General features: G+C 30.7%; 2 protein-coding genes across 3 annotated transcripts in view; one reads left to right on the forward strand and one right to left on the reverse strand.

Moving 5' to 3' along the window:
* On the forward strand, positions 1-11,011 carry LOC126871326 (uncharacterized). The gene is made up of 4 exons (XM_050629992.1): positions 1-831; positions 902-1,348; positions 1,440-7,507; positions 7,877-11,011. The coding sequence occupies exons 3-4, from the start codon at positions 1,442-1,444 to the stop codon at positions 8,108-8,110; spliced, it is 6,300 nt and encodes a 2,099-aa protein (XP_050485949.1). The 5' UTR covers positions 1-831; positions 902-1,348; positions 1,440-1,441; the 3' UTR covers positions 8,111-11,011.
* Positions 10,966-16,723, reverse strand: part of LOC126871339 (high-affinity choline transporter 1-like) — a 23,922-nt gene continuing 18,164 nt past the window's right edge. Inside the window, exons 13-14 of one of the 2 annotated variants that reach the window (XM_050630022.1) lie at positions 16,018-16,214; positions 10,966-15,270 (exon numbers count right to left, since the gene is read on the reverse strand). In XM_050630022.1, the coding sequence (XP_050485979.1) occupies positions 14,994-15,270; positions 16,018-16,214 (474 nt within the window). In that variant the 3' untranslated portion in view covers positions 10,966-14,993. Of the gene's footprint in view, positions 15,271-16,017; positions 16,215-16,282; positions 16,383-16,723 lie in introns of those variants that run through there. The other variant, XM_050630023.1, reaches the window with a different exon arrangement.

The following is a 16,723-nucleotide window of genomic DNA, read 5'->3' on the forward strand; positions in this document are numbered from 1 at the left end:
GACCTGTTTGTATTAATGATCGTGTTTGTGACCACTTCATAATTTTCCTTGACTTGGTTTCTATTAGCCAGAATACTACACAGGTCCCGAAACTCGAAATTTCCTGTATTACCCACCACACAGAGGGCGTTGATGTCGAATAGTCGAAATAATTTCAACAAAGTATAGAAATAATCCAGTAAATTTTTTATAATTTTTATAATGCTTTATAAGTAGGTATACTTTATCTATGCATAAACAATCCTATCTATGGTTAAATATCATTTTAGGGGACACAAAATTATAGCATGTGGTACCTACTGTTTTCATTAAATACAAATATTTACATGCTACATAATCGTGATATCCCTCACCATAGAAGTTTCAGGGCCTGTATATGTATATGACCGTGGTACAGTTTGTCCAATGAAACGAGTGACACTAGTCAGCAACCAAACTTGCAGCTACAGTAATTAAGTTTTATTTACATTTACTACCTCGTCCCATTGAACAGATTATACATATCATTTTTTTTTATTACTTATACATCATTTGTATAATAGATAGAATATATGTATGTATTGCTTAAGTCTGTTCGGATTGAATGTTTCTTTCGCGAGGGGGCTAGTATCTAATAAGCAACAATAAGACACATTATTTACATTATTGGTCACCTTGTTATTAGCGATGTATTAAATGAAAACGCTTGACATGGAATAAAAAATTGCATTACGTAATTAAAAGTGTGGGAAAATTTCAAATTCAGGTGTTTGAATATCTCTATGTGAGGCTAATCAAAACACGGATATAAAACTGTTGTTGAAAATGAAATTAATGGCAATTTTGGATCAGGTAAGATTCATTTATAACTAACGTTTTATAAGTAGTTACAATCATGTTAAAAAGAATTTTTTCGTTGTAGTCAGTTTGAATTCTCTGTATTTTCTGATTGAATTGTTGTGGGCAAACATTTATATTATATAAATTCATGTATCAAATTTTATGCATTTTTATATGCGTTGTGGATGCAAGTGCGGAGTTATGTACGTGTATTCGCGCGACCGATCTCCCATTGTCACGCCAACTGCTCAGAGGGCAATTCGTTTCTGAACGCTTCGCAACGGAAGGGTTAAAATAAACTGATTTTTATACACAGCATTTTGTCTACTGTGTGTCTGATTCATAGACGAAGGTCAAGAATTTCATTTTTACAAATAAAAACGTGTATAAAACAAGTCGTTTTAAGAAGGTTATTATTATAACCTTGTACGAAAGAAGATACTTCCTATTGTTATAGCAAAAATAATTTATCTATAAATTATGTAGTAAAATATATTAAAAGCAAGATTTTTATCTTAAGTGTATAAAGGTATGTTAATAATTTTTAATTCGTGTAATATTATAATTTATTTCTTAAGCACTCTAATCAAGTTTTACATTAAATTGGTTATGTTTGACAGCAATGGAAATTTCTGATGAAGAATTGTTTTCTTCACATCATTCGGTTGATAATTATTCAGAGCAAGTAATTAACATGTCATTACCGTTACCAAAGCCAAAACCTAAAGGTTCTAATGCAAAATACAAAAAAATCCAAGATACTAGTTGTTATATATTCAGGAAAAGATTAAGAAGTAATAGGTTGAAACAATTGTTAAGAAGAGGAGATACATTAGAGGATTTGTGTAAATTATTGTGTAAGCCAGTTATTGTGAATGTTACAAAATTATCAGTATCAGAGATAAAGCAATGGTGTAAAAAAGACTTGCATCAATCTCAAGCAAAAAATATATTAACACAGAAAAAGAAATTTAAACGAAGGATACCGCAAACAAGATTCAGTAAAAGAAAGAAAAAGTCCAAACAGAAGCAGTTATCTTGCTTATGTAACTATGAAAATGAAGTTAAACCTCAAAATATGTCATTTTCCAAGAAAGCAAAGATTGGAAATAAGAATTTTACAAAAAATTTATTAGAAGATGTTAAACAACCACATATAAAATTACAAAGAATAGATGAAGTAATCAATAAAATAGCACAGTCATTTGCAAGAGTAACTCCGATTAAAGAATGTGAAACAATTATTCAAACAGAATGTGGAACAAATATTCAATCTGAATGCGAAACAAATATTCAAACAAGATGTGAAACAAGTGTTCAAACAAGATGTGAGACAAGTATTCAAACAGAAGAAACTCAAACTGAATTAAGTACATCTGCACCAGAACAACTAAAAGTATCATCTGTAAATATCGATACAGATAAATATCAACGAAATCTTAAAACTGAGACAATAGCAATTAGGTCTCATGCAAATGAGACTCTACAATTGAATAAATGTGCAGATTCAGATTCAGATTCAGATTTGGATTCAGATTCAGATTTAGATTCAGATTCAGATTTAGATTCAGATTCAGATTCAGATTCTAATACTAATTCTGATTTTGATTCTAATACTGGAAATTCTAGAAATACTAATAAAAGGAGACATAGAATTATATATAATTCTCATACAGATGATAACAATCGTTATAATAAGAGCAATGCAAATAATGCAAGAATAATTTTGAATAAATTAAAGAGGTTAAGGAGAAATTCATCAAAAAATACAAGCAAAATTAACCTAGTAAATGAAGAATACAATATTATTAAGAAAAGATGTACAGATAAAAATTCATTGCTTCAAGCACCACAAAGACCAAGTATATTAGACCGTATATCAGCGCTATGTGATCCTGATGATGATGATGATAATGAAAGTACTATAGAAGGTAATACTCCCAGTTGTGTGCCTTCAAAATTAAATCTTGAATGTATTATAGAAAATGGTACTTCTGTAAAAGGAAAGAATGAATATGCTATGACTATAGAGAAACCAATTGTAGAAAACAAAAATATTGAAGAACAAATACAAGAAACATTTCCTTCCGATAGAAATTTTACACAAAGATATAAATTGTTTAAAGAATTAAAAGTTTTTTTAATAAAATTTGATGCTCTGAAAGACTCCAATACTACATATTCAGCAAATGAAATTGAGAAAATGGCAGAAAGTTTTACGAATTCTTACGTGAATTTAAATTCTTCAAAACTCCAAAATAGTAATGAAAAATCTATAAATAATGCATCATTTACTTCAATCTTTTCAAAAGATTCTAATGTTAACATTGAGAAATCTACAGATGCTACAAAACATGTTTCAAGCTCAAGTATTGATAGCATTCCAAATAAAGATGTTTATACAACTACCAAAAGAACACAAAGCACAATTAAATTATTATCAAATTCTTCAGAAAAATTATCTCCAAATTTAATCAGAAATGCAAAGATACAACAAGAGAGGAGTTCACAAATTCAAAAAGTTTGTCATAATTTAACAAAAATTTTTGAAGACAGTTCTAAAAAAAGGTTTGCACAGAATACTATTAGTAATATAAAGCAGAAATTAATTGTTCCAATCCCTACTATCAAATCTACTTTATTATATTCTTCACAAGAATCTATCAATAAAACTTCTGAATTATCAAATGTGGTAGAAAACATTGATAATATAGACAAATCTACTGGTAAAACGATCTCCTTAAAGAAAAAGATACCAAAGATTTCTCCACGTAAGGAGAATTCTATGAAATTGGTTATTGATGCAAGATCTCAAGAACAAGTGGGAGTTGATACATCTGGTGTTACTAATTTCAAATTGCATCTTTCAAAGAAAAATAAAAAACATGAGTCAGAGAAACATACATTTGCACCTAAAACATGTGGAAAAACTATGAATGTTACAACTACTAAAATAGCTACAAAGAAAAGTGCTTCAACTTCTTATTCTTCCATAGTATCTCCTAAAAAACATAAGAGACTTAGAGATAATCTTGGTTATAAATGTATTGTTTGTGATTTTTGTTTTGAAGATTATTCTAATTTACAACAACACCTAATTACACATACACAAAAGCAAAATAATAGTTTAGCAAATTCATTGAAAACTTCCAATATGTCACCTGAAAAATCTCAGGACACGATATCTCAATCCTCAAAAGCAAGGATATCAGAACCACCACAAGTGTCAAGTGAGCACAGGAGTGGAAAACATACAGCATCACAATATGTCACCAAGAAAGATAATGGACAACAAAAGAAAAAAGATGCTATAACAAAAAGCTCACTGAGTAAAGAAAAGAGGAAAAGGAGGATTAAGCATATTAGTAATTCAAATAAGTGTAATATTTGTTCAAAACCTTTTGAAGCAATGGCTGATTTGGCAGCTCATATCTTCTTACATACAGAGAGAGAATTGCAACAAGCATATAAACTCGCAAAACAAAAATTGAATGGAATAGAAAAATATAAACAAACTAGAACTCAACAAACAACTAACAGTATTAAAAATGTAAATAGCACTGTAAATACTGCAGATAATATAATTGGAAGGACTCAGAAAGTTAATGATAAGGAAGAAACGTTGCTTATACAGAAACCAAATAAATCATTAATTACAGAAGATTCAGAAATAAGAGACACAGAATCTATTACTATGAAAGAAAACTATTCGCAAGATATAGAATTATGTCTGCCAGCAAAATCGAAAAAAGATGGTAATAAAAAATCGTTCACAGTATGCGAATGTCATAATAAACCAGGAACTAATGAAAATTGTTTGCAAATCGAAATAGTTCTTCTTTGTCACACTTGCAGGGTGCTATTTAGAAGTATGAAATGTTTCGAAACCCATTATCGTCTTCCCGAATATGTAAAATGTAATCAAAACCACTTAACTAGTGGTCGTTCTCCAAATTTATTTTGTGCTACCTGTGGTATGATATTTAGTTCAGTTCAAGATGTGCGTCATCATTTAGAAATACATGCTCGTTTTAAAAAAGACTGTACAATGGATTTTCGATGCAACATTTGCAAGGTTATATTCCTAGGAATAGGAAGTCTTTTTTATATCCATTGGTCAAAGCATTCCAGAGATTCTTTTTGGATGGCTAGTGAGAAATCATTTCCAAAAGATTCCATAATAAACTCGAAGCTGAGAAAGGCAGAGAATTCTTCTACACAAAATGCAATGACTTTGAGTACGTGTGTAGAAAAATACATTGAAGTAGCAGAACATGTCTGTTATAATTGTAAACTGCCTTTTATTACTCAAGATGATTTAAAGAATCATATTTCAGAATGTAGAAAATTTAAGTCAGTTCAAGATGCATCTATTGCAGAAAACTCTAATACATATCTCGCAATAAGGATAACTTGTAGTTTATGTGATGATACTTTTATTAACAAAAAAAAAGAATTTTATAAACATATAAAAGATAAACATAATTTGAGTATCGAACCTCGATTTATTTGTACATCATTCACGGCTGGAAATATGGTATTTATTTGCAGTATCTGCACGGCAATGACTAAAAGTTTAGATGACTTCGAAGATCATTGGTTGAAACATAATACAACTCATGTATATTTTACTTGCTCGCATTGTAGTAAAATATATCACAACAGCTTAAATTACTTCATAGACCATGCTAAAAGACATGGTATTGATGCTAATGATGTAGTGTCCTGTGTAGTAAATTATGAACAAACAAAATTCAGTTGTAAATTTTGTAATATTGGTTTTGATTCTCCTCAAAGTATGCAGGAGCATGCTATTATTCATAAAACAAACAGCCAACAGATAGGTCCTCAGATTAGTCAAGTTACAAATCAAAACAGCTCTGCAACAGTATCAGAGACAGATCGTGCTTCCAATTCTGCAAAGCTGGTTGAATCGACTATTGAAAAGCGGATGGATGGATCATTACAAATGGAGACTCAAACAATGGAAAAGGCAAGCGAAATTTGTCCAATAGAATCTAGTATAGACAAAAGTAGGGACGAATTAATCAAGATATTAGAAGGAAATGAAGATGATTCTGAACATGAATTAATAATAGACTTGACAAAACAATCAGAAGAATGTAATGAAGGATTAAAAGAAGAAGGAAGTAAGGAAAGACAGACTACATCTAATCTTACATTAGATAAATCTTCTATCAATCAAACTTGTGTCATGTCGGAGAATAATAAAGCTAATGCATTGGTAACAAATACAAATGTCCAAGTATCTTCACAAAATGTTGCAAAATCTAAAACTCAAAATGTTACAGATTCTCTTTTTACTGCTAAAAACATAAATCCTCAAATATCTAATTCAAACATTAAGTCTACAAATATTTTGCAAACAATATTGGTTTCAAATAATGTTAGTAATCATAATAATCTACTAGATATAGAAAAAAAAACAAGTGACCAATTAATCACAAAAGATATAGAAAGTACACAAAATGTTGAAGTTCATGACAGAGTTTCAATTATAAATCAAGAAGAACCAACAATTTTAATAAAAGAAACATCAGAGAAACAAAGTCCACCAAGACCAAAACAAGGGTTCTTAAGAGTGAAAACTCTTGCAGAGCTTACAGGTTCTGCAAATTTATGTGAATTTAACAATTGTGCTGTTGAAAACACTAATGAATTAGCCAAGCATTTCAAAAGTCACCATGCTTCGAACAAAGATAATAACGAACATAAAACTACAGAAAAAGAATTAGTTTCAAAACAATCTGAAATAAACAAATTTATTGCTAATAAAAAATTAAAAATTGTTCCTAATACAAATTCAAATACATTACTATTATCTTCATCTAATTCAGGCAATATAAAATTAGTGATTCAGAATCCAGTTATGAAATCTAATACTACAGTAATAAATAATCAACAACCACAGCAATTCCAAATAAATACAAATCAAAACAAACACTCATCTTCTCTGGAGAATGTAACATCAGCATATCATAAAAACTTACCAGCTTGTAATTTCGTTCGAACAACCACAGCTATGCCACGTTTTACTATTTTGAAACCTACCAAAGTAATAGCACATACTGCTAATATACAGAATGTACAGAGAACACATGTAGCATCCTGTTCTACCAATGAAAATAAACAAAGGTCTTCTTCTGCAAAAAAGAATTCAAATTGTACTATACATAAGTGTAATCATTGCAATTTTGTTTCAAATAATTCTGCAGAATTCTTAATGCACAATTTATCAGGAAGTCATTCAACTTGTAAGAAGCAATATTCGCAAAATGGTACCCAGGTGCAAAAAATTAACAAATTTGATAATTCACAAACAATACCCACAATTAATACTATTCAAAACAATCCAAATCCCAAACGATGTCAACAAACTACTATGAAGCAACCAGGGATTAACTATGCGTCTTCATCTGTCTGTGATCAATATTCTTATCTTGCTGCAGGCACTTCGAATAATAGTAATCAAATGCTTAAACAAAATCAACCAATAATAACTAATCATCCAATAACAGGAAATACCACCCCTATTTATTATACAAAACCAAATCTTAGCAATGGTAGAATGTCAATAGTGATCAATCAAACTACACCTACTGTTCAAAATATACCCACAATAGGAATCCTGCAACAACCAGCGCAGCAACAAATATATCAACAACAGGTATACAATGAATCAGTGACAATTATAAATACACCATACTTGTATCAACCACAAGTATATTGATAATTATAGTTAATATTTGCAATTAATTCTTTAAATAAGAAATTTTTATAGATTTCGCTCGCTTTGAGATAGTATTTTATGATTTTACCAATATTCTGTAGACACAACAATATATATAAGAACATAGAAATATATATAATGTACAATTATTTTTATCTCCTATAAAAAAAACTTTAATCTAGACCCCAGTGAACCCAATATTATTCGACTTATTATAAGTGGTAGATATATTTCCTGCTTAAGGAAAAGATCCAAGTTAAATCATTAATACATCACACAATATATCTTCTAATTTTGTTTTTACAGGATTTAGTTCAATTTTCTGAATCGAATGCTGTTTTCCAACTGGCAAATCAACCAAGTGTTACAACTTATCAAGTTAGATATATATGTCCTTATTGTTCGAAAAATTTTGTTTCTGAAGACTATATGCAAATACATATAAATAAGCACCACAATTTTATATGTAATATTTGTAATTTGCGTTTATACAGTTTTAACGATTTAAATCTTCATAAAATTCAGCATAATTTTTTGTAAATTGAAGGAGTTAATATGCCACACAATATATATTTAATCCTTTATTTGCAGAATTAAATTGAATCAAATGCTATATATCAACTGGCAAACAATATGACATATTAAATAAAGAACCAAGTATTACAACTTATGAAGTTAAATATGTATGTCTTGATTGCCTGAAAAATGTTCTGAATGTATAAATATTGAACGATAAATATATCTTGTCGGTGTTCTGCGTTTTCCTAGTTAATAATTCGAGTAGCATTTTACACTTCATACTCATCTTAAAATTCATACATTCTTCAAATTAAATTGTGATTGATTTTATAAAGATTTAAAATTGTATAAACACAAGCTGCAAATACGTATATACCTTAATTGTCACTCACGCTAAAAAATGTACGTCTTTTTCATTTTTATAATTATTTATTATTACTTTTTTTTTAAGCAACATATAATTGTTATATTTTTTCATCGAATTCATTGATATTAATATTTTATTATCACGTATTATACTTAAGTATTATATTAATCTCAATTGTATCTTATATTCAAAGTATATAATGTAAGCAAAAAGAGTACATATTGTGCAATGTACACGAACATACAATAGAACTCTATTTATTAGAATGAAATTTTAGTTAGTGTTTGATTAACTAGAATTCTTGCCAATTTAATGTACTTCTTTAATGATGAACATTATCTGCTTCAATGAAACGAACGTTTTCGTTTATATTATTGTTTCTAAATCAGTTATAAATAGAGTTCTATTGTAATTAGATGAGTATTGCCGTTTGACGTGTACGAAGTACAAGATATTTTTATATTCCACTGCAATCATAATTGTTACATGAACGATGTTAATTAATAATAATCAATTTAAACGGATAAATATGATGGATAAAGGAAATTGAATGGATGATCTTCGATTATATACATATATGCATGTCTCCTTTATTCGGCACTTTGAGCTTTTAATTTTTTTACAATAATCATCACGTCAATCTCTGTAATCGGTAGAAATACATTTAATAGAGCAATAGTTACGAGCAACGAGAAAGAAATCATGTTTGTTAACTTAGAACTTTGAATTTCACCATCCTTGCTTATAACTATTGCACGGGGGGACGAAATGACCCTGGCGTGAATTACTATTCCCAAGATTAATTAGAATCTCATATTACGTGTTTTCATGAGTTGCTACCAATAAATCGAAAGATTAATTCACAATACAAAAAATCAGACAAAAATCACGCGTATTTCAAGTTGCATTGAAAAAAGAAGCAGAGCTTTTCATCGCGTGATTGTCCTCATTTTCGCGTATTAAAAAGCGGAAGTATTCGAATCCTCCACTTTGTGCGTGGTATGCATTAACGTTTTAAGTTCCTTGTTAATTTTGATTATTGGTATTGAAAAATAAAAATTATACTAAAAAATAATTCCGAAACAATTTTTTTTTAATTTAATAGCGGGTTAAGAATGGCGTGCAAAATCCAAAAATGAAAATACACCAGTAATATATACGACATATTACGATATTCGATGATTATAAATTCGTTAGTTTAGTAATAACAAATATTAATGGCGATAAATACCATTTTCAGATATTTAAACAATTAAACTTGAAGTGTGAACTTTGCGTGAACTCTATAATTTTATCTGAGCAAACAGACATGACAAAAAATTAGTTTTAAAACACGCAAATGACTGTTAAAACCTCTATACATATATCGATTGTATATCAAAAATAAATGAATATATTCGAAAGGAGAAAAGTTGAAATTTTGTCTCATATAAAGATGTATAGAAATTTATTCTTTTCGATAGAGATGGAATTAAGTGTTTAAGTTAAATAACTGTTTAATTATGCCCAATAAGGCTTGGAATCGGGATGATCGTATCGTAATAAACGGTCCTTAAATTAAGGTAAGTCTATATAATCGCTCGTGTATCGATATCACGAGCATTGTGTGTAATACACTTTCATTTATCCTACAATTTGGCACGTGATTCACGTTTCAACACAAACATCTGTTGTGTCCTCAACTCGAAAGAAATGTTTCTCGTACTCGTTTTACAATTCAGTACGTGACGATATATGATATAAAGCTAAATGTTAATGGAAAATGTACTTGAACCTTAAACAAGAAAGGAGGAAGGCTACTCACTATGTCTTAACTATGTATTTGAAAATCTTATAAAAGAAAAGAACTTATTGTAGCAGATTTGAATTGCAGATTATTAATTTTCAATTGAACTACATCTACGAAAAATTTTTTATAAAAATTTTAATAATGTTACTGATTATAGAACATTTTTAATAATAAGGAATAACTAAAGAGCATAAATTAATAATAAAAACTAAAGAAAATTTTAATAATATTAAGATTGATAAAATGATCGTTGAAATTTATTAAATATTATTTGAGCTAATTTGATATTAATAACTTAAATTTAAGAGATTAAAATTTAAACGATGAAACTGAAAAAATAAAGCGAAATCGTAATAACACCCTATGTATCTTGGAAGATCACAAATACATAGCGTGAATAGTGTACTATAAATAATTCTGCCTTAACGATTAAGTTCACTATGAATGACCGCAGTGGCCTTTCACGAGGCTATCCTCCAGGAATCGATCGTTAACTTTCGAATCCTCTTTACTAATAATACTGATATAGGTCTTCGATGTTTATCTCGCTCTTGTAAGCTTCTAATCATCGATTTTACAAAAGTACGGAAATTGACGTTCTAAGCGAAGAAAGAAATAATCGACGTAAGGAAAAATAAATAAGGATAGGTAAAAAATACGTTAAAATAAAGAATTATATTAAAATTTTCAATGAGAAGGATGAAGATTTTGAAAAAAAAATTAGGAAATAAAAAGCTATATTATGAAATATTATAGAAATAAATTACATACTAGGAGAATTCAATTAAGATTCTGTTGCAGACTAGTATATAAGTATCAGGAAGAGGAAAATTATCGTTCGAGATCTGTTTAATTTTGGACTTGAAATTTGAAATTTTTTAAAATTTTAGATATGAGAAAATTATATTCAATTCTCATAGTTTTCGATAGTTCAGTTTCAATCGTCTGATCCATTTCTTGCTTATAATATGTAAGTATGTACTACTATTTGGTCTGACCAATAATCTACTTAACTACTTCTTCCACTTACATTTTTCTCTGCATTAGAATCTCAATTAAGACCAATCTGTATGAAATCAGTGAATAAAATTAATCACATAATAATTATTTCATTCCTGTAAATAATAATTATATCAATTATTAAATTGATATAAAATAGCAGAATCTGTATAGAAGTTAGTTATGGAACCGCTTTAATTATCGCTTCGCTCCCCAAGCGATACGATAATTAAACAGGTTTCTACGCCTTACAATTTCTTAAGAAAAATAGCATGATATAACACGGTACCGTGCAAAGGACTGGAAGCGTGTTGGGTGATTGTTTATTCTACGAAAAATTGTTTGTTTGCCGCATATGGTATTGAGCCAACAGAGGTTCTGTATCATTGTAATTCTCACTATCGTTACATTGGTTATAATATAGAGAGAAACCTCCATGTGTATGTATATATATATATAATATATATACATATATAATATATATTATATATATATATATATAATTGTACAACTACAGTTTACGGTTTATTAATCCTACAAGACTAGACGTATAATCGGTGGAAAAATATCGTTATTCTTCGTCGTCGGAATATCATAAATTTGCACGTAATACATTGGACGTTCTATATCCAGCAGCTTAACCTTCCCTCACGAGTACGAAAAAGTAGGTTGAGCAACGGAAACCCTTGACATACCCCTTTCCCCTCCCCCTACCCAATCCCTGACCCGTTTCCGGCTAAGAGAAAAATAACGTTTCCTTTTCTCTTTCTTTTTGAGTAGACGATTAATTCGAAATACAGCTTTTCAGTAATGCGAAGATAAATTAAGGAATTTAAGAATTCGCATGTCTATATAGTGATACAAATATACAGAAATCGCAAAAAATTCTAAAATTTAGTAAAAATTCAGGACAGATTTATACATTCTACAGATGCAGAACTGTAGAATTAAAGAAAATTTAAGGGTGTACCTATATACATATGTATGTATATTTAGACATTAAAGTAGAAATTTAATTGACATATAATGTTGGAATTTCAAATTAAACTATTTAGATGTTCATGAATTTCCGCGAATCATCATGCGAATTTTGTTTTAATAAATATTATCGTCCTCCAATAATACCATCCAATAGCAATATTATTTGCAACCGCTGCAAATAATAACTCTCCTACCTTTCATTTAATACCGAATAGGAATAAAACATCTAATTGCATTTGTTCGACTTCAGCGATTTTTAAAATAACGGTATATTCTACTATAAAATTTCATTTGTGATAGTGATTTCCTTCGATGATAACTTTTAGCGGTTCAGAAAGAGATATATATACAGTGGCTACCGAAAGTATTAGCACGCATTCTTATTTCCTAATGCTTTTTTTTTATCAGGTCCTACATTTCATGTTCATAGTATCAAATTTTTATAATCATACGCAAGTACTACTAAATGATACGAAATTTAATATACATGGATCTAATTAATTAGTACGTAAACGCTATAAGTACAATGGTATAGATATACTTGTTGTAGCCATTGTATATCGAAACATGAAATTTTTCTTTACGCTGGAAACGAAACCGAAATGGCTTCGAGTAGCGAAGCTCATGCTGCTGCCTCTATTTCTCACAGTTATACTGCTCCTCACGTTCCTCCTCTTTCCTCCTTTTCGAACTGGACATCAGAAGTGATGGAGCTGCGTGCCCCAATTCTCACCGTATTATCAGCTAAATCGTCTATTATCTACCTCTTACTGTAATTATCTAAATGCATAATCGTGTTTCTCGAAGGTTCCCCTCTTTCCTTTCCCTTCATACACGAACTGGCCAAAGGTCCTCAACGTATCAATCGCTCTATCTATACAAAGTCACGCAAAAAAGATGATGTTCGCAGGTGTTCTTTTGTACAAAAATTAATCGCTTCATAAACGGGTTACTTGGTTCCTTTGGTTGAATCAGTCTGAAAAGGGGATTTTTAACGACTAGTAAACACCTGGGTGACTAGAACTGTATTCTTTCGAGAATAATCTTTTTGAACTTTTTCTCCATCTGACACTAATGCATGTTGTATTTCAACATTCAGTAATTATTTTAAATTATCGCTCGTATACCAAAAATACTCGAAACCGTCGAAAATTCGTTTCGGATCAAATTCGTTTAGATACTTTGACTCCAAGTAGGGAGAGTGTTGTGAATCACATAAGGCGTTTTCGAATTTCAAAATGGTATATAAATAGCTCGACGGAAAGATACAGTTTTAGTCTTTCATTGGATTACAGAAACAAATGATACACGTCAGAAATGCACAGTAATTCTTGGATTATAGCAACTATTGAACGATTTGTTGCTCCGAAACTGTGCGATTAGAGGTTTTCGTGTTTTCTTATTTATCAGTCGTACGTAGAGAGATCCGTGAAAAGGTGAGAGGAGATCCCTGGTGAGTAAGGATGAGATATAAAGGTTACAAGTTTTATGGGATGTTCCCTATAGTGTAAATATAAAATCGAAAAGTATGGTTGTTTTCACGTTCGTCTGATAAATCTGATAAAATCAACGATAAAAGGTAAGCTATATTCCTGAGTGATAGATTAAGTACAGCAAAGACGAAAGGTAAGATCATAGTCATCTTTTGAAACGCGTTTGTGATGAATTGAAATGTTCGTTCACGAAGTTCGTGAAGTGCAATGCCGACGTGAATTAACTAAATTATTTTACAAGAGGGGCAGCGTCGTTTGAAACGCCTCTCGCTTTTATCTAAGGTCTGCGAATTTCTGATCGATCGCTGGCTGAAATCTTACCGCTAGCTTGACGTTTTTAGTCAATTTTAGTGGACGAATCGTCTGCGGTCTCGACTACAATCTTGTTTTTTCCGTCATCAAACAATTGAAGCGATGTGATTTTTATATCTTAAATAATTTTAATTTTAATATGTTAAAAATACCGTCAGCGAAAAATATATAGTTTAAAGTTTCAAATATTTCTTGCAACTTTTTCTTCGCAAACAGCATTTTTCACCACGACTAATTTCTTTATTACCACAAACGACGTTATATCAAAATTGGACGATCTGTTCGATGAAGCGAATGAATGGGACCAGAGATCTATCTACGTGCTAAGGAAAGCATCTCCTTACTCTTTCCATAAAAAACGGGTATTTCCTAAAAAAAGTCATAAAAGTCGGGCAGTGGTAGTTGTACAATGGTTCGAGAGAAAAAAAGATAGGATCGTAAAAAGACGCGATCGGCCTTGTGACTTGATCAGGCGAAATTCGATTGTCCTCTCGTTTTGGCTCGCGGTTCTTATTGTATACCTAAAGGAAGCGATATGACAAAGTTGGTAAATCATTTCAAAATTATATCTTAAAAGCACAAATTTTTTGATTCATTACTGGATTGCTAACAATGATAAAAATTAGTGTACGACCCTAGCTGCGGCTAGATCAATTAGCGAGGTGAAAATCATAACGGTGTAAGTTTTGAGAATTTGAATTTAGTTACGTATTCCAGTTCTTATTATACCTTTAAGTCAGGTCCTAACTTTACTTTTTGTCACATGGTATTTTTTCATGACTCGAAAAAACATAATCATTTCCTTACAATAATAAACGTAGAACACTAGCTTATGAAAAATAACAGCGGACTAAGTTATACCATCATGATTCTTAGCCAGCCTGGGCGTGGTGATCCTATTTCACGTTTTTACTTTACAAGCTAGTTATATCGCTTCCTTTGAATATACGTCTTCCTTCAAATTTAAAACCTGCTGACCGCTTCGTCGTCAGTCACGAAGTAGTTGGAATTCTTCACAGCCGAGCTGTACATGTTGTAAGTAGGACTACAAACGACGAGTCCGGTCGTGCAACCGCTCAGCTCCTTTTCAGTTGTCACGGAACCGTGTCGCGCGATTGTCGACGTCCTTCTATCTTTCTTCGCCAGAGTCATGCGACAGTCTTCAGGACGCAATGGCATCGATGGATACGTTGGCTGTCTGGCCAACGTCGTCAATGCTCGGTCTCCAGTGTCATTGAAGCTGCGCAAACGTTTGAACGTACGATCGGAGAGGATGTTCAAAGATCGAGGAATCATGTGAAAATTTTCATTCGTTCTTTATGAGATGCTACGCGAAGTTTCATATAGTTTTGTAATAGATATTGCAAATAAATTTTTATCTTCTGTAAGATTATATAATAAATTTGTTTGCCTTTTTGTATTACACTGGCTACAGAAAGTATTTGCAGATCATTGTATTTAATGTGGTGCCTAGGTAGTAATTAATTTAGTCTAAGTATATTAAATTTGTTATTATTTACTATAAAAATTAAATGTAGAACCTGATAAAAAACTGCTTCACTGAAAAATAAGAGTATGTGCAAATACGTTTTGCAGTCACTGTATATTTTGAGAAATATAAAAATACCAATGTTAGCAGCAGTGAACATAAGATATAAATGCTTATAATTGCATCATTTAATACCAGCATTGCAAAACCACGTTTTTATCAAATTTTTTATAGAAATTAAAATTTTATATAGAAAAGAATTTGGATCAAATAAATGAACGAACTTTCCAAAGCTGTAAAAACTTATTCACATAAGCATCAAATAATGCGCACCAACCAATTCTCTATATAACAATAAACTATTCGCTACTAGAAAATGATATTATGGATATTAAAGATATTATAGAATATTGACAAATAAAATAAATCAAAGCTGTTCGCTATTAATGAGCATTAATGAAATATCGATGAATATAATAATTTGTCAATTATAGATACCTATGATGCCTGACGATGCCCCTTTTGATCCTGCAATGTTCATTTCCACCCTGTCCCTCTAATGCTGTCCCATGGGTTTTGCACGCCTCTACTCCCATAGGAACGGGAGAAAGTGATCCAGGTCCGTACGAACTACTGCTCTGTCTCCTATCCAAGATGTGGACAAGCTCCACCGACGGTGTCGGTGAAAAAGTGCCCTAAAGACACCTCACGTCAAACCTTACCCTCCCATTATTTAGCGTAATCTACCAAATTCAAACGCTACCAAATAAAAACCGAAGAAAAATCAGGAAGGTTTTCGCAAAACTCAGAAATCGTTCTTCTCTGGCATCCAGCGGATAGGGACGGGAACAGCTACAGGTAAACTACTTAAAATAAATTTCATTTTAATAAAACGTTTAATTAAACAACAACACAAAAACAATATAGCTCTGTTATAGACACAAAACCAAGGATTTAAATATAGTAGAATCTCGTCTATTCGTACAGGTCGAGGAATAAGATAATTTAGGTAACTGAAAAGTTTCGAGTGGAAGTTCGCTAGCTATTATCTTCATTTCTTCTTATTAGTTTAGATAATAGGAGCTAATGTTCCAAATTAACAAAATTAACTCAAAATTAATCAAAACCAAATTACTTTTTCAATCGTGCTATGAATTCATAGTCAACCAATATTACTGCAAATCCTTCAATTAGACTACTATTA

Source organism: Bombus huntii, chromosome 11 (genome assembly GCF_024542735.1).
Source record: "Bombus huntii isolate Logan2020A chromosome 11, iyBomHunt1.1, whole genome shotgun sequence".
NCBI classification, from domain to species: Eukaryota; Metazoa; Arthropoda; class Insecta; order Hymenoptera; family Apidae; genus Bombus; species Bombus huntii.

What these genes read in the sequence shown, in the direction of transcription:
- LOC126871326 (XM_050629992.1), top strand. Translation starts at nt 1,442, where the DNA reads ATGGAAATTTCTGATGAAGAATTGTTTTCTTCACATCATTCGGTTGAT. An exon ending in AACAAATATATCAACAACAG is followed by an intron (nt 7,508 to 7,876) that starts GTATACAATGAA and finishes TTGTTTTTACAG; the next exon opens with GATTTAGTTCAATTTTCTGA.